Source organism: Penicillium oxalicum, chromosome VII, assembly GCF_001723175.1.
Source record: "Penicillium oxalicum strain HP7-1 chromosome VII, whole genome shotgun sequence".
In the NCBI taxonomy this organism is placed as follows: domain Eukaryota; kingdom Fungi; phylum Ascomycota; class Eurotiomycetes; order Eurotiales; family Aspergillaceae; genus Penicillium; species Penicillium oxalicum.
The window spans coordinates 2,367,885-2,389,200 of NC_064656.1; the positions used below are offsets into that span (position 1 = coordinate 2,367,885).

General features: G+C 50.4%; 7 protein-coding genes across 7 annotated transcripts; 4 read left to right on the forward strand and 3 right to left on the reverse strand.

Annotated features, from left to right (window-relative positions):
- Window positions 1-786: 786 nt before the first annotated feature.
- On the forward strand, window positions 787-1,728 carry POX_g09304 (uncharacterized protein; the record flags this gene model as incomplete). Its single annotated transcript, XM_050118061.1, has 2 exons — window positions 787-1,441; window positions 1,592-1,728. 2 exons carry the CDS (start codon window positions 787-789, stop codon window positions 1,726-1,728), a joined length of 792 nt encoding a protein of 263 aa, XP_049966205.1.
- Window positions 1,729-3,331: 1,603 nt separating this feature from the next.
- Window positions 3,332-3,829, reverse strand: POX_g09305 (Guanyl-specific ribonuclease Pb1; the record flags this gene model as incomplete). Its single annotated transcript, XM_050118062.1, has 2 exons — window positions 3,332-3,694; window positions 3,815-3,829. 2 exons carry the CDS (start codon window positions 3,827-3,829, stop codon window positions 3,332-3,334), a joined length of 378 nt encoding a protein of 125 aa, XP_049966206.1.
- A 7,028-nt stretch (window positions 3,830-10,857) lies between these two features.
- On the reverse strand, window positions 10,858-11,997 carry POX_g09306 (uncharacterized protein; the record flags this gene model as incomplete). The annotated part of the gene is made up of 1 exon (XM_050118063.1): window positions 10,858-11,997. One exon carries the CDS (start codon window positions 11,995-11,997, stop codon window positions 10,858-10,860), a length of 1,140 nt encoding a protein of 379 aa, XP_049966207.1.
- A 1,895-nt stretch (window positions 11,998-13,892) lies between these two features.
- POX_g09307 (Protein kinase dsk1) lies at window positions 13,893-16,155 on the forward strand (the record flags this gene model as incomplete). The annotated part of the gene is made up of 5 exons (XM_050118064.1): window positions 13,893-14,068; window positions 14,347-15,170; window positions 15,257-15,335; window positions 15,410-15,644; window positions 15,718-16,155. 5 exons carry the CDS (start codon window positions 13,893-13,895, stop codon window positions 16,153-16,155), a joined length of 1,752 nt encoding a protein of 583 aa, XP_049966208.1.
- An 807-nt stretch (window positions 16,156-16,962) lies between these two features.
- Window positions 16,963-17,590, reverse strand: POX_g09308 (uncharacterized protein; the record flags this gene model as incomplete). Its single annotated transcript, XM_050118065.1, has 3 exons — window positions 16,963-17,140; window positions 17,255-17,381; window positions 17,476-17,590. 3 exons carry the CDS (start codon window positions 17,588-17,590, stop codon window positions 16,963-16,965), a joined length of 420 nt encoding a protein of 139 aa, XP_049966209.1.
- A 304-nt stretch (window positions 17,591-17,894) lies between these two features.
- Window positions 17,895-18,914, forward strand: POX_g09309 (Pre-mRNA-splicing factor cwc26; the record flags this gene model as incomplete). The annotated part of the gene is made up of 1 exon (XM_050118066.1): window positions 17,895-18,914. The coding sequence occupies one exon, from the start codon at window positions 17,895-17,897 to the stop codon at window positions 18,912-18,914; it is 1,020 nt and encodes a 339-aa protein (XP_049966210.1).
- Window positions 18,915-19,514: 600 nt separating this feature from the next.
- Window positions 19,515-21,063, forward strand: POX_g09310 (uncharacterized protein; the record flags this gene model as incomplete). The annotated part of the gene is made up of 3 exons (XM_050118067.1): window positions 19,515-19,647; window positions 19,723-20,648; window positions 20,716-21,063. 3 exons carry the CDS (start codon window positions 19,515-19,517, stop codon window positions 21,061-21,063), a joined length of 1,407 nt encoding a protein of 468 aa, XP_049966211.1.
- Between the last annotated feature and the right edge of the window lie 253 nt (window positions 21,064-21,316).

Consider the following 21,316-nt stretch of genomic DNA (forward strand, 5'->3'; position numbering starts at 1 on the left):
GACTGTGTAGGCTGTCAAGTTGTCATTGACATCGCTGGAAACTATGAAACGAAGATAGTACGAGGAGGAGGAATGCATCGATCATCTCATATTATGTCGAGTCATCCACGGTTCGGTCAGTCCTGACGGAAGGCTTGTCGCAGCGCCAATATTATCATCGAGGGGGACTGCTCCACATTGATTGGGGGATGGCCCGGTGTGGCTGCGCGATATAATTCACAGTTGGAGACGATAAGGACGAATACCTGCCCAGGGGGGGGGGGGGACAACTGAGGTACTCTGGGAGTCTGTCTTCTACCGTCCTTCAAACATGAACTGTGGTATTAAGTTGTTAGATCTATCTCTACAAGATATCCATGTAGTCATATATCTCATATTTCCCCTGCAGCTTTGGGAATGGCCGGCTCCGGAAGAGTCCAAGTGGGGGTCCAAACAATAATGAAGACACCCCGATGGGACACAAAAAGACAGAGTACATGAAATCAGCTCAATCTCCTGAGATTGTTGGACAAAACGGGGAATACATGATTCAATGTCGATGGGTACATCCATGCTCCTCTATAAATTACAATACCAGACTTGATAGTCTCACGGTGCAATTGCTACAGGCCCACCCATTTCTCTCAAGCCACTAGGTCATTCCATTGATCCATTGATCTATAAAATCCCACTCCTTCCTCGGTCCCTCTGGCTCCCCGATACTTCTGTCTGGACTTTTTAATTTCTTCCTCTTTCTTTCTCCCTCTTTCTTTCTTCCTCTCTCTCTCTTTCCAGAAACCAATCACCATGTCTTACTACGACCCCTATGCTCGTCCACCCTCGGGCCCTCCAGGTCCTCCCGGCCCTCCCGGTCCCTATGATCAACGCCCACCCTACGATCAGCGTCCATCCTACGATCAACGGCCCCCTGCACCATACGACCAACGCCCACCATATGACCAACGTCCACCCTATGACCAGCGGTCCCAATATGACCAACCCCCGCCAGCACCTGCCTACGACAACCGGCCCACCTACGACCGCGCCGCCTACAGTGCCCCACCCCCCATGGCTCGTCCTCCTCCCGGTCCCCCTCCCTCTCTGCCCATGGGCTGGCACCAGGAATGGGAGCCCACCATGCGGCGCGCCTTTTGGGTCGAAGACGCTACCGGCCGCGCCCAGTGGGAGACGCCTCAGCCGGGCGCCAGTCAGGGCTACTACAACGACGGGTCACGCAGTGTGCCTCCTCCCCAGGAGGGCGGAGCCGCAGCCGGCTTCTATTCACCTCCGCCGGGCCCACCTCCCATGGGCTATGATGCACGCGGCTACGGAAATGGATATCCGCAGTCGCCGCCTGCCGAAGAGGAGAAGAAGAAGAGTAATGCGGGCAAGTACCTGGCGATGGGAATGGCGGGTCTGGCGGTGGGTGGTATTGCTGGCGCGATCATTGAGCATGAACATGGTAAGTGATAATGTGTTTATTCCACTCTCTCATCCCGCCATTTATTATTGCTTCAAAGTGGGGGATAGGTGGAGTGATGAGATTGTGTCGAAATTGGGGAGAGACAGTCGGGCTAATTGTTTCCTTTTTTTTTCTTCCCTCGTTTTCTAGATGAAGAGAGCAGTTCCGATGAAGAGAAGCGTGAAGAAGAGCAAGAAGAGGAGATCCAACGGGCTCGTCAAGAGGCTTATTACGAGGGACGTGTCGACCAGGCCGAGGAGGATGAGGAGGACGATGATGGCTGGTAAATGGGAGGGATATCCCACTGCCGGCGCATGTCTGCGATGCAGGAGATGAATCGGGGTCATGGTTGGGCTATCCATCAGGATTGATGGTCCTATATGTCGTGAGCTCTTTTTCTTGTTTCTGCGGTATATGGCTACTCGTTAGGGATTCGGGCGTCGAGTTGAAATGAGAATTGGCGCTGCATGTTTCTTTTCTTTTGGTGTCTTTTTGTTTTGTTTTTACTTGCATGGTAGCGGCTCAGGGTTGATATGCATTGCACTGAAATGGGTCATCCAATCGATCACCTCGAGATTAATTTGTTTTGGTAAAGCGCTGCCCTGTGTAGATCCACGGGGATGTGGTATTGTGTTACTTTGGGAGACCTTTCCATCAGTGGACGTTGATCCATTGACTTTTCAAGAACTTCAAAACAACCTTCACCTGCATCTGTTTATACACAAAAAGCCTCTGTATCTCTCAGTGCTTTTCTTACTCTCGCAAGAAGTGGATTTCTCGGCGGGGGTTGCTTCTAATATTGCTTCCTTCCAGCTCTACTTCTGTGTACACGTGTGGAATGAGGAGTTTGATACCGTTCCGAATATCCGAGTGAGTCGACGCCGCCCTCTCGGCTGACGGCGACAATCACCCGGTGATTCGGTGCTGAGGAACAGTTTTCACATTTGCATGGAGTTTCGGATCAAGTAATTCTAATCACTGTCCAGAATCCATAGATCTAAAGATCCCAGTCTCCCAAGCAATATCTACCATGTCGTTGCTCCATAGGGACAAAAAGGACATTCCATCTCTACCTTTGTCCATTTGATATAATTAATTTGGACGATCGTCTCAATCCGCGTCATCCGGTAATCCGAACTTGTCCTTCTTCCCCGCAACGCGCATGATGTCCCGGCCCCTTGCGGTTTCGGACTCACCGATAATCCGGGGGTGTCTGTGCGACAGACTCACCTCCTCCCAAACACCGGGTTCTTGCTTTCCTCTTCCTCTCCCCTCTTGTAGTACGCCCTGGTAGAGCGCTGTTATTCTTCAAGTCAAAATCTATATGCAATCAACGAGATGCCGACGCCATGACAGATGATCACACACACAACGCCCGTCAAGAATGTATACTGAACACGAACCGACTCGACTCAACTCGCCCAGAGAATCATGTGCCTCTCTATTTTGACGGTTGACGGTTCAGCCCGGGCCAGTTGACTTCTGAGGGCGCGACCCCGCCTCCTCTTGGGGCAGTCAAGAGAGCAGATGAGGAGAATGTTTCTGTGGATATGTGATTCTTGGTCATATATGATTGAGAGGAAGAAAGGGATTGAGTAAAGTACCGGTACTAGAAAACAGCCCCGATCAGGACACTCGCCCACGTCGGATACTTTTCTTTTCCGTATGTGTGGGTGGGTGTGAATGTGTCGACGGCTGTCTTGATTCTCAAGTCAAAGTACCCAGATTCAAGGACGACTTCACAGCATGTTTACACGATGTACTCCCATTTGTGTTTACATGAAAGACTGTTGTCTACATCAAGCTATTTGGTCTATTTAATATCATTCTCATTCTGATTTGGTGATGTTTTTCTTGATTTTCTATGCATCTTGGGATGAAAACCACACTCTAGCAAGAGACAAAGTTGTTTCCGCTCGCACCCGTGTGCGTAATCACACCAGCCAGCTCTTCGTTGTCGTTGAAAATGACACGGTCCGCACCCGGTGAGCCCCCGGTATACGTCTTGCCGCTCTTGAGGATGGGGAATTCATAGTATGTGCCGTCGACGGGGAAGTCAAAGCCCTCGTAGTTGTTGTACTTGTGGGGGTAGCTGTTCTCGGACGAGCCGGCCGAGTAGAGATCGAAGCCGGCGTTGAGGGCGTTGTTCACGGCGCTGCTGGTGTAGCACACGGAGCCACAGGTGTAGGCACAGGCACGTTCAACGGGCACGGCGAGAGCGGGAGAGATCAGGACGGCGGCAATGGCCAGGATCTAGGAGAAGAGGCATTCTGGTTAGCAGAGGTCGTGTCTTTCAGATTGAGATGTTTGTGCCTAGGGGAGTTGCTCTGGCTCCATCAGGTCGCGGTGGGAGGTAAGTAGTAGTAGTAGTACCTGAGTGAACTGCATCTTGAAGGAGGTATATAGATATGTCTTTTCTTCTGCTGCTTTGTTTCTCTCTTTCTGATTCAAAGAGGGCGGGATAGAAGGAAGAGTTTGAAAAAGGTAGACCGGTGACGTTGGATCTCGAATAACCCTGTCTGGTGTAACGAAGTCTTTCCTGCGTGATCGTACTCCAAGATAAGAGGAGGAGATCCTCTGCTCTTTATATACACAACCTTTCTGCAGATAGCGCCGTCGTCCCCTCCCCCCTCCCCCTGTATCAGCATCAAATATGCAAGGATCTCCATTCGTCGTCCCCAAATCTTTCCACCAACCGCCCGCTAAGAGCCAAAAGATCATCAACGTGCATGTATCATGTTCCTTCACACCGAAGATTCCATCTCATCCGCTTGGTTCCCATCTCTCCAACCATCCCCCAATCCCTCACTCAATAAACTTCACTCCTCCTGCGTCAAACTAGACTGCAACGGGAATATTCACCGATCCCACGCTCTATCCAATCCTTGCCAAGCGTCAGACAAACACCATCAAGTAAGGCAAAAGAGCGACATTGCTAATTCCCACCCGAGCAGCCCATCCCGACACGACGTGAAGGTACAGATCATGATTGGCGTCTCAGCTGGCTTCAGCGTGGTATCGGGGCGCCCTCCCGTGATTATTCAAAGGGAAAAAGATCGACCTGTCGCTAAACACCTTCAAATCAAAGTTTCGGGCCACCCGTCCCCTTCCCTTTTTGGGTGATCAGATAGACGCATCGTGAAGACCTTCGGCCGTCTTTATCGGACCAATCAGATCTGTGCACTCGGCGCACGATGTCAATAGAGTCGTTGGCGGATCTCGCATTTGTTTAAATGGTGGGGAAGGGACGGGTCGGTCGGAGTTAGAAGGCGGTTTCCTGTGGATCTGCATGTGGGCGGGTTTGAAACTTGAATGGTTAGCTTGTTAGCTTTGTCTGAATGAATTGGTCGGTGGGGGGGGAGACAAAAAACACCCAAAACACAGACATGTACACCGAAGATACCATCAAGTAGGGAGCCGTAGAGGAGAATGGTGAAATTCAACCACAAAAGAAACAAATATACCGAGGTAGTAAAGACCTTGTGGGCGGATGACCTACGATCCTCTCCCGCGGAGAGGGGGATCGCGGCGTCCCGTCGGATCTCCGGGATTCGAGATTCCTTCAATTGGTCATTTGGTCTCGTCTAAGAAGCTTGGCGTACTGGAGCAGACCGGTGTTTATCACCGACTACACCCAGAGGCTGATTCAGGTTCACCCCTTCGCGCAGATCTAATCCGGGGATTGCGGGCATGACCAAATTAGTCAAGTATGAGCGGGATTCGTTCAGGAGAGAGTGGTCAAAAATTAAAAGAAAATGTGAAGGGGAAAATATAAATATGTAAGGGCCCTCAGAACCGGAAGCAGTGTCCGCACGTTGTGAGAAATATCTCAGATAGGACCGACCTTTTCTCATCACAGGGTCCTCAGAAAGCGTCCGCGATGTATTGTTTTTTTTGTGCCGTGATGGAACTCACTTTGTTTTGATCGCATGTCAAAGGATCCCCTAGGTGATTTTGGACAGACTGCGGTTGATTGTATTGAGGTCGGGACGCACGAAACGATAGCAAAGTGTCTATGGTCTGTGAGTTGGGTCTATGGTGAGGATATCTGGCTTTGACTATGTTACCGTTCAGCCAAGAAAGAAGACACGATGGGAGCAGAGCAATCACGAAGAACAAGAAATCAGAGCCCTCAGAACAAATCGATCAAAGAGTCCACACCAAATGATGTCGGATTGGAATGAGTGCTCATCATAGGGTTCTCAAGCGTGGTTATTCGTATCTCGAACCGAGGGACTTGACTCACGTTCTGGGGAACACGGAGACCCGCACACGAATTGCTTCGTCTCATAGACGGACAGGTCTTGGTGAATAATCGAATCAAATTTTGACCAGAGCAATACCTGCACTGTGAATCACCAGTGAATACCGAGCGCTAATAGTCTGTGAACGGGATGTAGCTCAGAGTAAGTGAAGCATATTGATAATCCCTAAAGGAGAGAAGGTAGTTGGTCTCAGCGTCTCATTTGTTTCAACATGCACCAAACGGGGTGAGTGTGTATATTGCATGCTCTCAGATCAAACGGTCGTTTTGGCATCACTAGATCTCAGCGCCGTTCTCACTGCTTCATCATCGGGTAACATCTGGTTGGTTGCTCGCTCGATGGCGCTGGACTTACCTATCAATTGTGTACTAGAAATCCCATCAGTCCGATGCAGCAAGCTCGAGCATGTTCAACCTGATCAAGTAGTCTATCAAGAAGAGCGCACTTGAATGGTGTGAAAGACCTATGAGATATCCAGTGAGCCTGGCCAAGGGTAGTACAGTTCAACGACAAGGAAGAGAGATCGGGTAGTCATAATGTGACTTGATCAAGTGCCATAGTCAACGGAAGCCCTCAGATGAAGAAATTGGTTCACATCGATGAATCTCAAAAGAGGATAATTGGCTCATCACTGGACCTGAAGGGATCTCTGGCAGTATGTTCCGCAAAGAAAAGGTCGTTGACCAACATAAGTATTGTCCAAGAACATCTCGGCTGTATGCGAGACCCATGAGATAATCATGGAAGTCTGACCAGTGGGAATTAGACTCAACCATTCAAAGAAAATTGGGGGGATTCTGTTCAACATGCACAAGTGCCAGATTCAACGGAAACCCTCAGAGCAACTCAGTTTTTTCGCATCGATAAATCTCAAAAGAAAGCTTATTCGACTCATCATTGGGCCCAAGAGTATCTTTGAAGGCATGTCTCGCAAGGACCAGACTTACTTGCTTTCTGTCGATATGAAAGCTTCTGGGCAGATAACATCTTTCCAATGAAACCCTATTTCTCTGTTGTCCTTGCAAAATAGTTGGTCAGCTAAATCATACCAAAGATGAGAATAAGCATTGTAGCGAGATGGATAAGGACACCACTGCGCATCCTCATATTCAGCATCTTATCTTCACAAGCAAGAGTTCAAGTAGACCAAAAGCTAATTATTGGATCTAATGGCAGGGCCGCACAGGAATGAACACACACCAGGACAATGCAGCTTACTTGAACAGAGTTTGATGTTGTTAATACTTCAAGACCTTCATCTTTGGTTGGTGGGGTCCACTGACAGAAAAGCACCGGTTGAGATTCAGCATATGGGTAGCTGCAGGCATGCAAGAAAAGCCTTGAAACCATTCAAAGACTCACCGGGTATGAACATGGATGCAGAAAACTGTCAAAGTTGACAGATCTAGCGCGTATAAATGAACGTAGATGCTCTTACCTGGCTATTTGACGCGATTTGAGGTCGTCATAGGTGACCTCTCAAAGATACTGGTATGGTGTGATATCGGAAAAGAATTGTCCAGGAATCAAGAGCAAGGTCAATCATCTTTTTTTGACAGGAGAGCAGTCCAGTAGTAAAAAGTGAAGACGTGAAGTGAACGATAATATGGATGACGGTATGGTCAAAGTTGTAGCGAGGTGTCTCAGTGGATACTGGAATGTGCTGAGCTCTAGTTGATCAAGATCATTGCAAAAATCTAACGCGTCAGAGACAATCACTTATCAAAGACAGGATTAACATTAAAGTTGTAAGGACGAGCTTGAAATAATTTATTTCTTAGCTGCTGCTCCCGAAATAAGCGAGTCTACGCGCAAACAAATTACAATCTCGAAGATTCCAGATCTTGTCCATCAAGCCAGAAGCAAACACGATGCCCCTTTTAGGGTATATAAACGAGATCGCCTAAGGCTTGGGTGGTGATAGGTGATTCTGCTCATGACTTGGCTCAGGAAGTAACGAACATGTCAATCTGTTTCAAACCCATTGGATGCTGTGATCCTGCATGCCAGGTCTCAAATTAGCTCAAGAAATCTAGCACAGCGTCAGTTCCATATAGTCTCGGACGATCTTTGCAATTCTAGATTTCAGTTCCAATCATGGATTCAGATCGAGTGAATACACTTTGGAGCACCAGACACTGGTCCCTAGATGCTACTTTGGTGGTATCGAATCAGTCAAAGGCAAACATCAACCTCCATCTGTCTATTTTGGGATGCGTAAGCGAGATCACCGCAGGCTCTGCATCATGACTGGTGATTCTATACCTAGGAGTTGCAAAATGGTCACCAATTCTCTCGGAACTACAGAAAATTGTGATCTTGAACGCAATATTTCGAATCTTATTTGGAAATTGAGCAAAGCCTTGGTGAAATATGGCCTCAAGCGCTGTTTGAAATTTCATACCCTAATATAAACGCTGGCATCAGATCGAGTGGACACAAAATTAAGCCCCAAGTATAGGTTCATAGATTCTACCTCTACGGCAAAGATCTCGGTTAACAGATCAAACCTGCTAGCGTTTCACGTGCTGTTGTTTGCGGTCTCTGGAAGATTATAAAAAAGCCCTTCTTCCCCAGCTTTCTCACTTTTTCTTCTCCTTTTTTTTTCTCAATTATATCTTCTCTTGAGTGTTTTGTCTATATCAAATACTCTCTCATCTCCAATGCCTCTTATCATCAGCATATCTTGCATCCTTGATACCTCATCAACATACATTCATCCACTCAAGAACCACATATGACATCTCAATCACATATGTCATCCACCACACCATACCTCATCGACATACCACGCCGCGTCGGTACATACATCCACCACACAGTACATCAACGACATACCTCACCTCACCAACATACCACAACTCATTGATACATACCTCATCCACATATGTCATCCACCACACAGTATATCATTGACATACTGTACACCATCGACATACCACACCTCATCCATACATATGTCCTCCACACAGTATATCAACAACATACATCAACCATATATGGAACCTCGACAACAGGTCATATCTTCGATCACATAAGACACTCTGTCACACGATACATCATCCACATACTGCATCCTGTCGACTGCAATCTGTCCATCACATATGACATTTCAGCAACATACGACGTATCATCCTCATGCAAATTGTGGACGTACTATCCAGAATGATCGGACAAGCACATCAACATCCAACAATTTTCATATTCCAACTCGAATTTGCACCACAACCAGAATCTGCGATATAAACCCACCTGAACAGCATTTATGCAAATTTCGACTCACTGCTGACTTGGCTTTCATGTCAACACCATGCACAAGAGTCTCATCATACTCATCCAACATAGCAACATGAATATATCACTTCAACCAGACAAGGTATGATCTTCCCCTTTCTGAAGAGACTGGAAGCCTTGGTTTTAATTTTTTTTTTTTCTCTCTCACCCAGGTGCCTTGCGTCTTCCTTTCAGATCTCACATACACTCCTCACTGTGACACAGGCCCTTGTGATGCCGCGGAACATGGGTATGGGTATCCCGCAACTTTACTTGACACCAGCCAAGTATTCTTCCTGCTCACCATTCGCTGAGTGGTGGTAGTTGCTCGGATAATGGGCGGGGTTCCGCGGTTACATATGCCGCAATTTGATGAGTGGCGCCTTATTTTTTTACCTTCAGGGCCTGTGTCACTCATCTGTTCATGCTTCTTTCCCCCCCTATTCTTCCTTTCCATTACTTTCTCTGTTTTCTTCGTTTTACTTTATCATTTCCGATTGCCATCTCCTACCATTTCAGCGTCACCTTACTCTCAGTTTTCCACCTGCATCACTTCCCTCATCCTTACCCAGCACTCATTTGTTATCCTCGTCATTTTACCCCATTTTTGCTATGCCCTGTATCCATTCATTGCATTCCATATCCCACTTGTTATCCTCACTGCTTTATCGTTACCCTTGACCCTCATGGTTACACCCTTATCACTATGTACCTTGCTCTCTCCCTCATCATTACCTTCATCATTACCTTCATTATCCCCCCATGCTTTCACTCACATTCTTATTCCCATTCGTTCTTTTCCATTTTCATCCTCATTCTTACCCTCATATCACTCCCCTCATCTTTATCCTCATCCTTACCATCTATCTTACCACCAGCGCTCCTCCCATATCCTTACCATACATCATTATCACTCCATCAATACCAAACCTATTCTTATCCAACTTTCCCACTCCACAGTGTAATCCACCTCCTCTCCATCAAGTCTCGTAATCTCCACAAACGAATAAATTCCCCAATACGCTTTCCAATCCACCCGAGATCCCCATCAAGAACAAAGCCCAGTAACATTGCACATGGTTGACCTTCCGCTTACTGTTGATCCAAAACAAAAGATACTGCGTTTTGGCCTGAGAGTAAGTCCAGCCTAAAGACCCATTCATGGCAATTTATTATCCATCATATTGAATCGAGTTGGAGATTGAGCTCAAGCTCCAGCTGGGTGCTATGTGGTTTGATTATGGGGTTTTCTGGGCCGGATCAAGTGTCCAATAGAGAAGGAAGGGTGGTTGTGGATTGAATTGCGAGCATATGACCAGGTGACGGTCTTGGTTTTGGAAGGTTTAATAGAAATAGTTACATTTGAGGGGGCTGCTGCAAGTGAAGAGTACCTTGGGAAGGGAGAGAGGGGGTGGAGGTTGGTCATCGTGTATTGCTGGCTTCCAATTTTCCAGATATATCTGCATATGGCAAGAGTCTAGTGAGATGAGCCTGGAATCTCGATGCTCCCACGAGTTCTTCCCTGTCGCCCGCCATTTGTTCTGGTAAACTATGGTCATCAACTCCATGGAACTGACGTGAAAAGGAAGAGTGCTTCCAAGTGGACAGAGGTCAGGTTTATGAACCGATGAATCTTACACGTACTACAGCCATGGGATCAACAGAATCGGACACTTCAAAAAAAGATATCTCGTGTTGAATTTTGTTCTTACGATATCATGAGAATGCGGACCACGATTCAGACTCACGGTCCAGCGGAGACTTGTTTCAGGGGACCGTCGCTATGCACGCTGGCAAGTAGGTAAAAGGAAGAAAAGGAGAAAGAAAAAAAGAAGGGAAAGCTCAGACGCTGATACGTCACCGCCCCAAGTCCGTCGATTACAACTCAATCACTCGCGGAGGATTCTTGAGTTTGCCACTATCCCCATACATGCATGCAGCATTTACCATCCAGCTTCCATCGAGTGTTTCGCCGCCCCAGACGCGGGACCAGACCACTCCCAGGATACCATAGATCACCACCCGCGCCGCGTCCATCCAGGCCGACAAGTCGAACAAGTCCCGCATCATTCTCGTGAGTGCAACGAAACGCGCTTCCTTTGCGCGTGACCGCCTGGACGCACAGAGCCGCTCCCATGCCCGCTGGGCCTCATCCCAAAAGACGGGCTCCCGGCCAGAGGAATTATGGATGTGGCCGAAGACGTGCAGCGCGGGGCGGACGCGCCAGGCCTCAGCGAGGAGGCTGGGACAGCCGGTTGAAAAGACGGGAGACATGTCAAGATGTGCCTGTGGCGGGGTATGCGTGACGAGAATGTCTGTCTCGGCAGGGATGGTGCGAGACCACGCGTCATGGTGCGGTGGGTAGGTGAAAGCGTGTTCAGGACCGAAGGGAACGAGGGCTGGTATCTGCGGAGCGCCGTAGATGGTGAGCTCGCGAGGACGAGAGGGCATCAATGATGCAGCAGCGGCGGACGAGGGAGAGGCGGCGGAAAGGTCGGATGCCGTGCTTGGTGGAAAAGAGAGAGTTACAGCGCTGTGCTGCAGGTAATGGATGTCGCCCCAGTCAATGCGCGAAGGAGCTGTGATCTCGTCGAGGGAGCGGATGGAAGCGGTGGAGGAAGAGACGGCGGCAAAGGATGAGGCGGAGGACTGGTCCTCACGGTCTTCTTCGAGGCGTGATCGCGCATCAAAGTAACTGTCATGGTTGCCGCAGATGACGACTTTTTGAGGATGGGGAAGGGATCGCAACCAGTCAACTGCCGCTTGGATTTCACGGACGGAGCCATCATTGGCGAGGTCGCCAGCATGGATCAAAAGGTCACCGTCGGGCACTTCGGGCCATTCAAGCGTATGGGTGTCCGAGATACAGACCACGCGGATGGGTTTCGCATGCGGTGGTGGGAGTCGCGGGGGGCCACGGAGGTGAAGCAAGGCGCGGTGAACAGGATACAGCAGCGCGAGAAGTGGGGACGCAATGAAATAGTCTGGCAACGGACGACGATGGTAGGGATTAGACATGGTGAGCAAGGTGGTTCTACAGAGGACAGTGGTGACCTCCGTTCGACAGTGTAGGGTCGAGCAGGGTCGGTCCAGGTCCTGGCGCGGTGCTGTAGAATAGTTGGGAGTTGAGCTGTTAGCGCAGTCGAGAACACCGTTGAGATCGGTTAAAGTTCCACTCCGTCGGAGAATTCGGGAAGTGACATCAGACCCCCAGCTGGGGAAAGCGGGATGCCATGTACCGAGTCTACCGACAGCTCTGGCTGGAGGCTGCCTGGATAGACTGATTTGCCGGACAGTGTGGGAGCACTCGTAGTCATGACTGTGACACCATGTGCTTCCCCCTGCTACCTTTGCGTACCGATGGCAGATTGCTTGAATCAGATCATACAAGACTACTGGAAGCCTGTCTGAGCTCGTGAAGTTGTGTGGTGAAAGTATTAAGCAAGCAATACGAGTAGTACGGGCTTACTAGGTGTAGATTGCTTTACTAGTACGTAGAGCAGGGTACTTCCAGGCGGCATGCGAACCTCCACGATGTGCGCAAGGTGAGTGAACAAGAATACAAGCTGCCAATGGGACTTTTTTGAGATCAATTTACATAGCTTGGCTTCCATCTGGACCTCGGTGCATGAGAATCATTGAAAATGGAATCAGGGCATTCTCTAACTCTCTGACAAACAATATAGATAGGCTCTAGGCATCTCTCCTTGACTGCAGTGACCGACTCTCATAGTTCAGACCTCTCAGGAACCGGAGACTTCAACATTTGGGTGAGTGACTCGAGATTCAAAGCCCGGTACGACAGAAAAGAAAAGCCTGGCTCTACCTACTGATTCCTTGTAGATAATTTGATAAAATAGGCGACTGTGAATTTCCAGCATCTTGTCAATTCTCTTCCCTCGCGGCTCATCAGGCCAAGACCATCATACAGATACGTAGGCTGTCAGTCCAACAGTGGCATCGCACTCTGTCCAAGTAAACAGCTACTAAAAAGGATTTTTGAGGTACTTGTCTCGGCTGCATGCCCTCATTCTTCAGGCGGGAAGGGGTCTCTACTGTCGGGTACACGGTGCAGCCCGGTTGGAATTGGACCCTCGCCGCCGATCGAGTCCAGAGTCCCGATCTCCCACCGAATGGGCTCAGGCCCATGACGGTGCCCAAGGCCACGATCATATGCAGCTCAGTGGTCCACGACGGTCGAGCAGAGATCTGAGAGTGTGATTAAATACAATCACTTGGTCCGGGTCGGATGCATGTCTTCGACCCAACTTACCTCCCCTCAGAGCGGCGTCCAGATTGTATAGAGAGTACACCCTCGAAGGCCCCCCCCCCCCCCCCCCCGACCCGATCAGATCAGGACCGAAACTTTGCTGCTCACGCCGATGGTGGATGGAGCTTCTGCTGTTCTGTTCCTTGGCTGCAGAATCTCTTGACCTTGCTTTGGTGTTCCTCCTCACTCTTCAACAGCGTTTGCCACATCCGTCGCCGCATACACAACCCAAAGTCACCCAACGACTGGCTGCTGCTTCCGGAACCACGCTTTACGGGCTCACACTTCTCTTAGTGCTTCCACGTCTCCAACCTTTTTCCCCTCCTTGATCTCACCCAATTTCATCGCCGGTATTCCGTGGTGCTCATCAGTTCCATCACCGTTGTGAAGAGCTCTCTCTCACTCTCTCTCTCCCTTTCCTCCTCTCTTTTTCTCTCTGTGCCGGGATTTTCTCTGCCTCCATATTGCTGCAGCCGGTTGATTGACATCAGTCCAACTTCCCGCAGTTGCAGTTTGGGCCCCTCTTCGCCGCGCACCGCCCTCAATTCTCTGTCGTCGCAACCAACCACCTCCCATTCCGGTGCCCCGCCTCTCGCTCTCTTCCAGCTGTGGTCCCTCCCCGACCTGCTTTCTTCTCCGCATCATGGACGGCATTGATCTGACCAAGGCTGTCTTGAACAAAGGTAAACAGATGGCCAGTGTTGCTGCTTCCACTGCCAATGGCACGGGCGGCAAGAAGCGGAGAAAAGGTACCGACTTGAAGCCGATCGTCACAAATGATGCAAAGTCGGGCGAGGCGGGCGAAGTCATCACCACCTCGTAAGTCTCCATCGCATGCTCTGGGGCAACTGCCCTTTTCTCATCTCCCCAGTGGACGTGGTCGCTCCGTCTCTTCTGTCTGTCCGTCAATCGTGCCCACTGTTTTTTTTAGGAGGGGCGGGGGAAGAGCCATGTCTTTGGCGTCTTCAACTTCCAACTGGGTAGAAAGATGAGACGGCCAGCCTTCATGCTTTCGATTTGCAATCCTCGGAAGCGCTTTTTTCTTCAGCCATGATCTTCTGTGAAACTAATTGTTGTCTTTTCCACTCGATCAACAGAAGCGGCGCCGCACCTAATTCCAAAGTCGCCGGTACAGCGGTATCACGCTCTCCATCCACCTCATCGGCCGACGAGATTGAGACCACCGCCGAGGAGGAAGACTCGGAGGATTATTGCAAGGGTGGCTATCACCCGGTGGCAGTGGGCGAGACCTACAATAACGGCCGCTATGTTGTCGTGCGCAAGCTCGGATGGGGTCACTTTTCAACTGTCTGGTTGTCGCGGGACACAACGACGGGCAAACATGTGGCGCTGAAGGTGGTGCGCTCGGCGGCTCACTACACCGAGACCGCGATCGATGAGATCAAGCTGTTGAATCGGATCGTCCAAGCCAAGCCCAACCACCCGGGTCGCAAGCATGTGGTCAGTCTCTTGGACTCATTTGAACACAAGGGTCCCAATGGGGTCCATGTGTGTATGGTGTTCGAGGTGCTGGGTGAGAACTTGCTCGGTTTGATCAAGCGATGGAATCATCGAGGAATCCCCATGCCCCTCGTCAAGCAGATCACCAAGCAGGTGCTGCTGGGCCTGGACTACCTGCACCGGGAGTGCGGTATCATCCATACCGATCTCAAGCCGGAGAATGTGTTGATTGAAATTGGCGATGTGGAGCAGATCGTCAAAGCTCATGTGCAGCAAGAGGAAGCTAAGAAGGAGCAGGAGAAGAAAGAAGATAACCGGAATGGACGCCGCCGCCGGCGCACATTGATCACGGGCAGCCAACCTTTGCCGAGTCCGTTGAACACGAGCTTTACAGGGTTCGACTTCAAGCACAGTTCTTCTAATTCCCACAGCAGCCTGAGCCAAATGGTGAACGAATCAAGTAAGTCGATCACTTTCTTGAAACCGAAAATTCCAAAAAAAAAAAATCTTGCAAGGTCGGCGTGGCTGATATGTGTCGGTTTTTAGCGTCAAATGAGTCCTCCATGAAAGAGGCGCTCGGGATCAAAGACGAGGACGAAAAGCAAAAGATGCGAGAGAAGACAACGTAAGTTTGGCTCTGAGCGCAAAGACGTGATGTACGCGTGGGGCACCAGGTGCAATACTGACATGTGATTCAAGCGACCTTCTGGAGAGAGAAGTTTCCGGCATCTCCCTTGACAAAAGCTCATCCAAGACTCTCGAAGAAGAGATCGACGCCAGCATCATCTCTGTCAAAATTGCAGACTTGGGCAATGCCTGCTGGGTTGGTCATCACTTCACCAACGATATCCAGACGCGTCAATATCGATCACCAGAGGTGATTCTGGGTGCCAAATGGGGTGCCAGCACTGACGTCTGGAGTATGGCATGCATGGTAAGGAACCCTTGTCTTCTTTCTGTTTTTCTCCTACAGTCTGAGATATGATCTCCTTCTCATACTATGACAGGTCTTTGAGCTTATCACTGGCGATTATTTGTTCGACCCCCAATCCGGTACAAAGTACGGCAAAGACGACGACCACATTGCACAGATCATTGAGCTACTGGGGCCATTCCCCAAGTCTCTCTGTCTCTCGGGTAAATGGTCACAGGAGATTTTCAATCGCAAAGGAGAGCTGCGCAACATCCATCGCTTGCGCCACTGGGCTCTACCGGACGTTCTTCGTGAAAAATACCACTACAGCGTCGAAGAGGCCATGCGGATCAGCGAGTTCCTGTTGCCCATGCTTGACCTGTCTCCAGAGAAACGTGCGAACGCCGGGGGGATGGCATCACATGAGTGGATGCAAGACACGCCGGGCATGAGTGGCGTCAGCCTGGGCATCGCACCCGGCACGCGGGGCGAGGGCATCGACGGCTGGGCATTTGAGGTCAAGCGGCGCTAACGGGGCTGTCCGTGAAGTGAAATGAGATTTATCGTATTTTGGCGATTTTTCCTTTCTCTGTGATCATTTTTTGTTCGGATTTCTACTCGACCTCTTCTTCTTCTCCATTTTCTTTCTCTCTCTGGCCTTTCTCCCACCGTCACACTTCCCTTGCCATTCCCCCTCCTTATCAATGTTTGACTGGCCAGTGCTTGAGACGGGGCGGTTCGTTGAAGGCGCTTTGGCTTGCTGGACGGTCTCATTTGCTGCCTTTGGTTTCTTCTTTCTCACCCCCTTTCCATCCATCCCTCCCCATACACATTCAAACCCTGCTTTTCCTCACTTTATCTACCTGTCTACCAACAGTCATGAATTGTAAGTTGTCATGAAACCTTTCCTTTCTCGATCTCTGAAATGTATGCAAAATCGTGGCGGCTTAACTGCTTGATTTCCTCCTTGTCTGCTCCGTCTTGTCGATCCCGCGCTGTTCTTCTCCTCTTTGATGCGTGTTGGATTGTTGCCAGAGTGAGGTAAATGGGAACAATAGTGGTGACTGAGACCAAGTGCAATTGTCTCCATCTTCTTCCACTGATCCTCGCATGTCTTTCGTTCACGTACTTGATGACTATAGAATTGCATCGTCCACTTGGATCATCTCAATTGTTGTACAATTGTTGTAGGTGTAGGGGCGCTAACGATGAGCTCGAAGCCTCTCTACTGACGGCTGCTGTAGCAGCGCAGTAATCAAAAGGCGGATCCGGCATCCCCCCGCAGCCTCACTGCTACACGCAGTAACGCGCAGCAGCAGGACTACGGCCCTCCCATGAATCATTGCCCATTCTCGTCTGCTGCCTCGTCGTCATCCTGCTCTTCCTCGCTAGGCAATCGACTCGGGAACCAGCCATACTGCGAGACATCGATGTAAATCTCCCCCATGCTGTCCCTGGTCACCTCGACGCCTTCCTGGATGAGGGCTTCTGCCTGGCGCTCTGCGCTACCGGGGCCGCTTTGGAAATATGAAATTGGATTAGCCGAGTTTCCGAGTTGAAACCGCCGAGACCCAGCTCGAAGGGTGCATCCTTCAAGATGTGTTTGGGTTGCTGAGTCTTGTAATGCCTACCGGTGAGAGATCATGCCCTTGGCGTTGATGACTCGTTGCCATGGAACGTTACTGGAGTTGAAGTGGGCACCACTTTCGGCACTGGGTAGGGACTTAAGGCATACTCCTACCTGCCGGGGACGTTGAGCTACAGTTCAGATGTACGTTATTGATTTGAAAAAAAGTCAATTTGCCAACGAACTTCTAAGAGCGAGTGATGAAACTGTTGAATAGGTACCTACGTTCATCGAGGAGCAGCGCGATATGCCCATACGAAGTGACCTTGCCATGAGGTATCTCCTGGACCGCGGCATAGACGGCATTTGCCCACCACTCTGCTTCTTCGGAACGGGGCATTAGACTGGAGTCAGGTTGTCTTTGATAGGGCGAAAAAAATAGGTTTCTTTTCAAGATCTTCTTCGAATAGGACGAACGATCGATCGATCTGTGACAAATCAGCTTTTGCTTAGTAGTAGTTCAGGCATCTGATAAGAGATCCATACAAGCAGGATGCTCAACACTGTTCGGGTAAACATACCTCCGGTTATCGATAAAGTCCCAACTCAATATACAGCAGCTGGTCAGGCTCATCCACCTTTCCACGAGTCCTGCCGCTGGGCCATCGTCCGTCCCACTTGTGCATCGTTCAACGCCAACAATCATGCCGGGCTCACTGGCAGACTACCTCGCCAAAAACTACCTCAACGCAGATCCCGCGCCCGAGCGACCAAAAAAGAAGCGTAAGAAGACCAAAATCGCAGACTCGGCGGAGTCGGGCCTGATCATCGCCGACGATGACGCTCCCGTCTTCGGAAATGCCCGCCCCCTTGAAGACGACGAATACAAACCTTCCATCGACACCTCCATAACGAGCGCCGAGTTCCGCCGTGCAAAAAAATCAAGTTGGAAGACTATTGGAGGGCAACCCACCGCGCCGCCAAAAGATTCGGACCAAGCAGCCGCCGATGCAATCCTTGCCTCTGCTGCCGCGGAACGAGCCGCCAGACAAGCGGATAACGAGGACGATGCGCCCGTGATCGAAAATGCGGACGGGGGTGAGGATGACGGGCCACGCATGGAATCGGGGGTGCGCGCGGGTCTTCAAACCGCCGCCGACACGGCCGCTATGGTCAAGGCGCAAGAACGACGCAAGAAAGCGGAAGAGGCACTCTATCGAGATCCAGCGGCGGTGGATGCGAAATCTCAAGAAACGATCTACCGTGACGCGTCCGGTCGCATCATCAATGTGCAGATGAAGCGCGCAGAAGCCCGGCGGGCCGAGGCGGAGAAGAAAGCGAAAGAGGAGGCTGCTCGTGAAGCTCTCATGGGTGATGTCCAACGGCAGCAGCGCGAATTGCGAAAACAAGAACTACAAGATATCCGAGCCATGCCTGTTGCAAGGGGCATCGAGGATGAAGCGCTGAATGACGAGCTGAAGGATGCAGCGCGGTGGAATGATCCCGCCGCACAGTTCTTGACGCAGAAGAAAGGTCCCGGCGCGAGTGTTTCAGGGAAGCCCTTGTACAAGGGCTCGTTCCAGCCCAATCGATATGGCATTCGTCCCGGACATCGGTGGGACGGTGTAGACCGATCGACTGGGTTTGAGAAGGAGTGGTTTGCTGCGAGGAACAAAAAGAGTCGGTTTGAGGCTCTTGAGTATCAGTGGCAGATGGATGAGTAGAGCGCTGCGACTTTTTACATGGGGAGTTACTTTTGTAATGTGGGATGGAGTACTGCATCATGATGGAGTTTTGCAGTTGTTTCTACAGGCGCTGGCGCCCTTTTACTGTGGTCGATCAAAATCTGTTGACGATCAAAACAAATTCATTTCATCCAAAATATCTACTTGAGCTGTTTGAGGGGGGTTTTTTTCGTATCCATCATGTAGGAATTGATCATCGTAGTCCGTGGAGCTCCGCACTGGCCCATGGTGAGCCGAAAGCTATACACAGCGTTGGCTTCGTAGATAAGGCAAGGGAGGAGATTGTGTCAGGACTACTGGGCCGCTTCAGATAATACTACCATTCAGGGGACATCACATTCCTCACTTCAATTTCAGAGCGACTGAACTTGTCACTAGATCTCAAAGCAGCGGGTTGACCAAGTCACGTTTTGTGGTAAACCAGCTGTCTGGCCGAGGCCATCCTTTGCCACTTCCGCCCATGGTTGCTCCGCAGGGTTCTGTTTACAGCTTGACCCAAACAAAAAAAAACTTCCCACTCCACCATCCCGCTTTCTTGAGCTTCGTCCCCAGATTGCCGCAAATCGAGCTGTCAAGGCGATGAACTCACGCAACGAAGCTGGCGGGGTCATCCCCATGGACTACGAGTGGCATGGTGGGAGCTCTGGGCCGGTGGACTTTACTTCGCCCTTTTCGCAAGTTCGCAAGCAACCTCAACCAGACAACAAGAAGCGTAGGTTCTGGACAATGACCGTTTCTGTTCCTTCCAACTTGCGACACGGTCTCATTCGCTGACTCTTTCTCATAGGATCACATCAGGCCTTTGAGTCTCCTGAAAAGCCATCCATACCCGCACTTCGTCCCCCGAACTCCCAATCGTCCTTCCTCTTCTCCCCGACGCGGCAACAGACATCTACTCCATCTCAGTCATCTATCTTTGGACAACCAGCCTTTACGACGCCACGCAAGCTTGAAGTGGACTTCTCGTCCGGTGCGGAGAACTTCTCCTCCCCCGAAGCGGCGGATAACGAGGAAACACCGGAGCCACAAACCAAGAGCGTACGGCGCAATTCATTGTTCAACCAATACGGCCGGTTTGCGCCCAGTCCGGGGAGAGGGGAGATTCCGCGCAAGGTACTCTATTCTCAGAGCGCCGCTCGCAAAGTACAAAAGCGGCGGACACGGGACAGGGCGATTGGGAGGAAAGTCCGACTGGAGGACGACTACGAGGACGATGAAAGCGACAGGCCCAGCAGCAGTGAAGGACGAGCAGAAAAGAGAGGAAAGATGAAGAAGGCCGACTCACCGCCGGTTCCAGCCCAGTCCGAGTCGGCAAAAATCGGCTTCTTCAAGCAGCTGTTGACTCTCCTGGAGGAGCATCCCAACGTCCCGGCCATCCTATCCTGGTGGGCGCAGCTGGTCGTGAACTTGTCGCTGTTCTCCCTCGCCGTGTGGATGGTGTTTTCGGTCGTCTCCGAAATTCGCAACGAGTTCGACGCCGTGGCTAGCAAGGAGATGGATGCGATCTTACACAATATTGCAGAGTGCATGCAACGATACGAGGACAACAAATGCGCGGCGGGGAATCTGGTACCAGGTTTGATCCCAATCTGCGCCGCGGACAGAAAATGCATGGATACGGATCCCACCCATGTGAGACGGGCCATGCTTTCCGCCAGAACGATGGCTCAGATCATCGATAGCTTCATTGAGCCGATTTCATGGAAAGCGATTGTAAGACTGCCTTTCTATCCCCGCTTATTCGGACCTTGCTAACCGCTTGTCCTGTTTCTCCCGGTAGATCATCTTCCTCGCCACCATCGGCACGGTAGCATGGGCCAGTAACTGGTCCTTCCGCTCCTTCAGAAAAAACCGTTTGAACCAAGGCTATCCACAGCACGACTACCCTCCTCCGCCTACATATAACCCCAACATGCACGGACAGCCACTCCATCTCCAACAAAATGCTGCATACGGCTTCTATACCCAGCAGGAATCTCCAACCAAGAATTACAAGGAGAGAGAAGATGGTCCCTTGCTTTTGGAAAACACTCGACCCATGGACTTTGTCACGGAGCGCTCACGCGAACGAGAGAGTCATCTTCGCACACCGAGTCCTTCCAAGAGGATGCATCGGCAATTTGCCTAGTCTTACAACTCAATCACGGGCCTGGCGTCTTTCATTTTTCATTTTTTTTCTTCCAATTTCTTTCATCTCTTTCGCGGGTGTATTCATTTGTCCCACGCTTCGGGGCCGTGGGGAAATCGCCTTATTAGGTTAGGTTGAGGCCGGATGGAGTCACTTGAAACACATCATTTACAACCCATTCTTCCACAATGTCCTGAAACCCACGACAAACTTCCGGTTTTCCGAGGCTTGACGACTCCCTTCCTTGTGACTC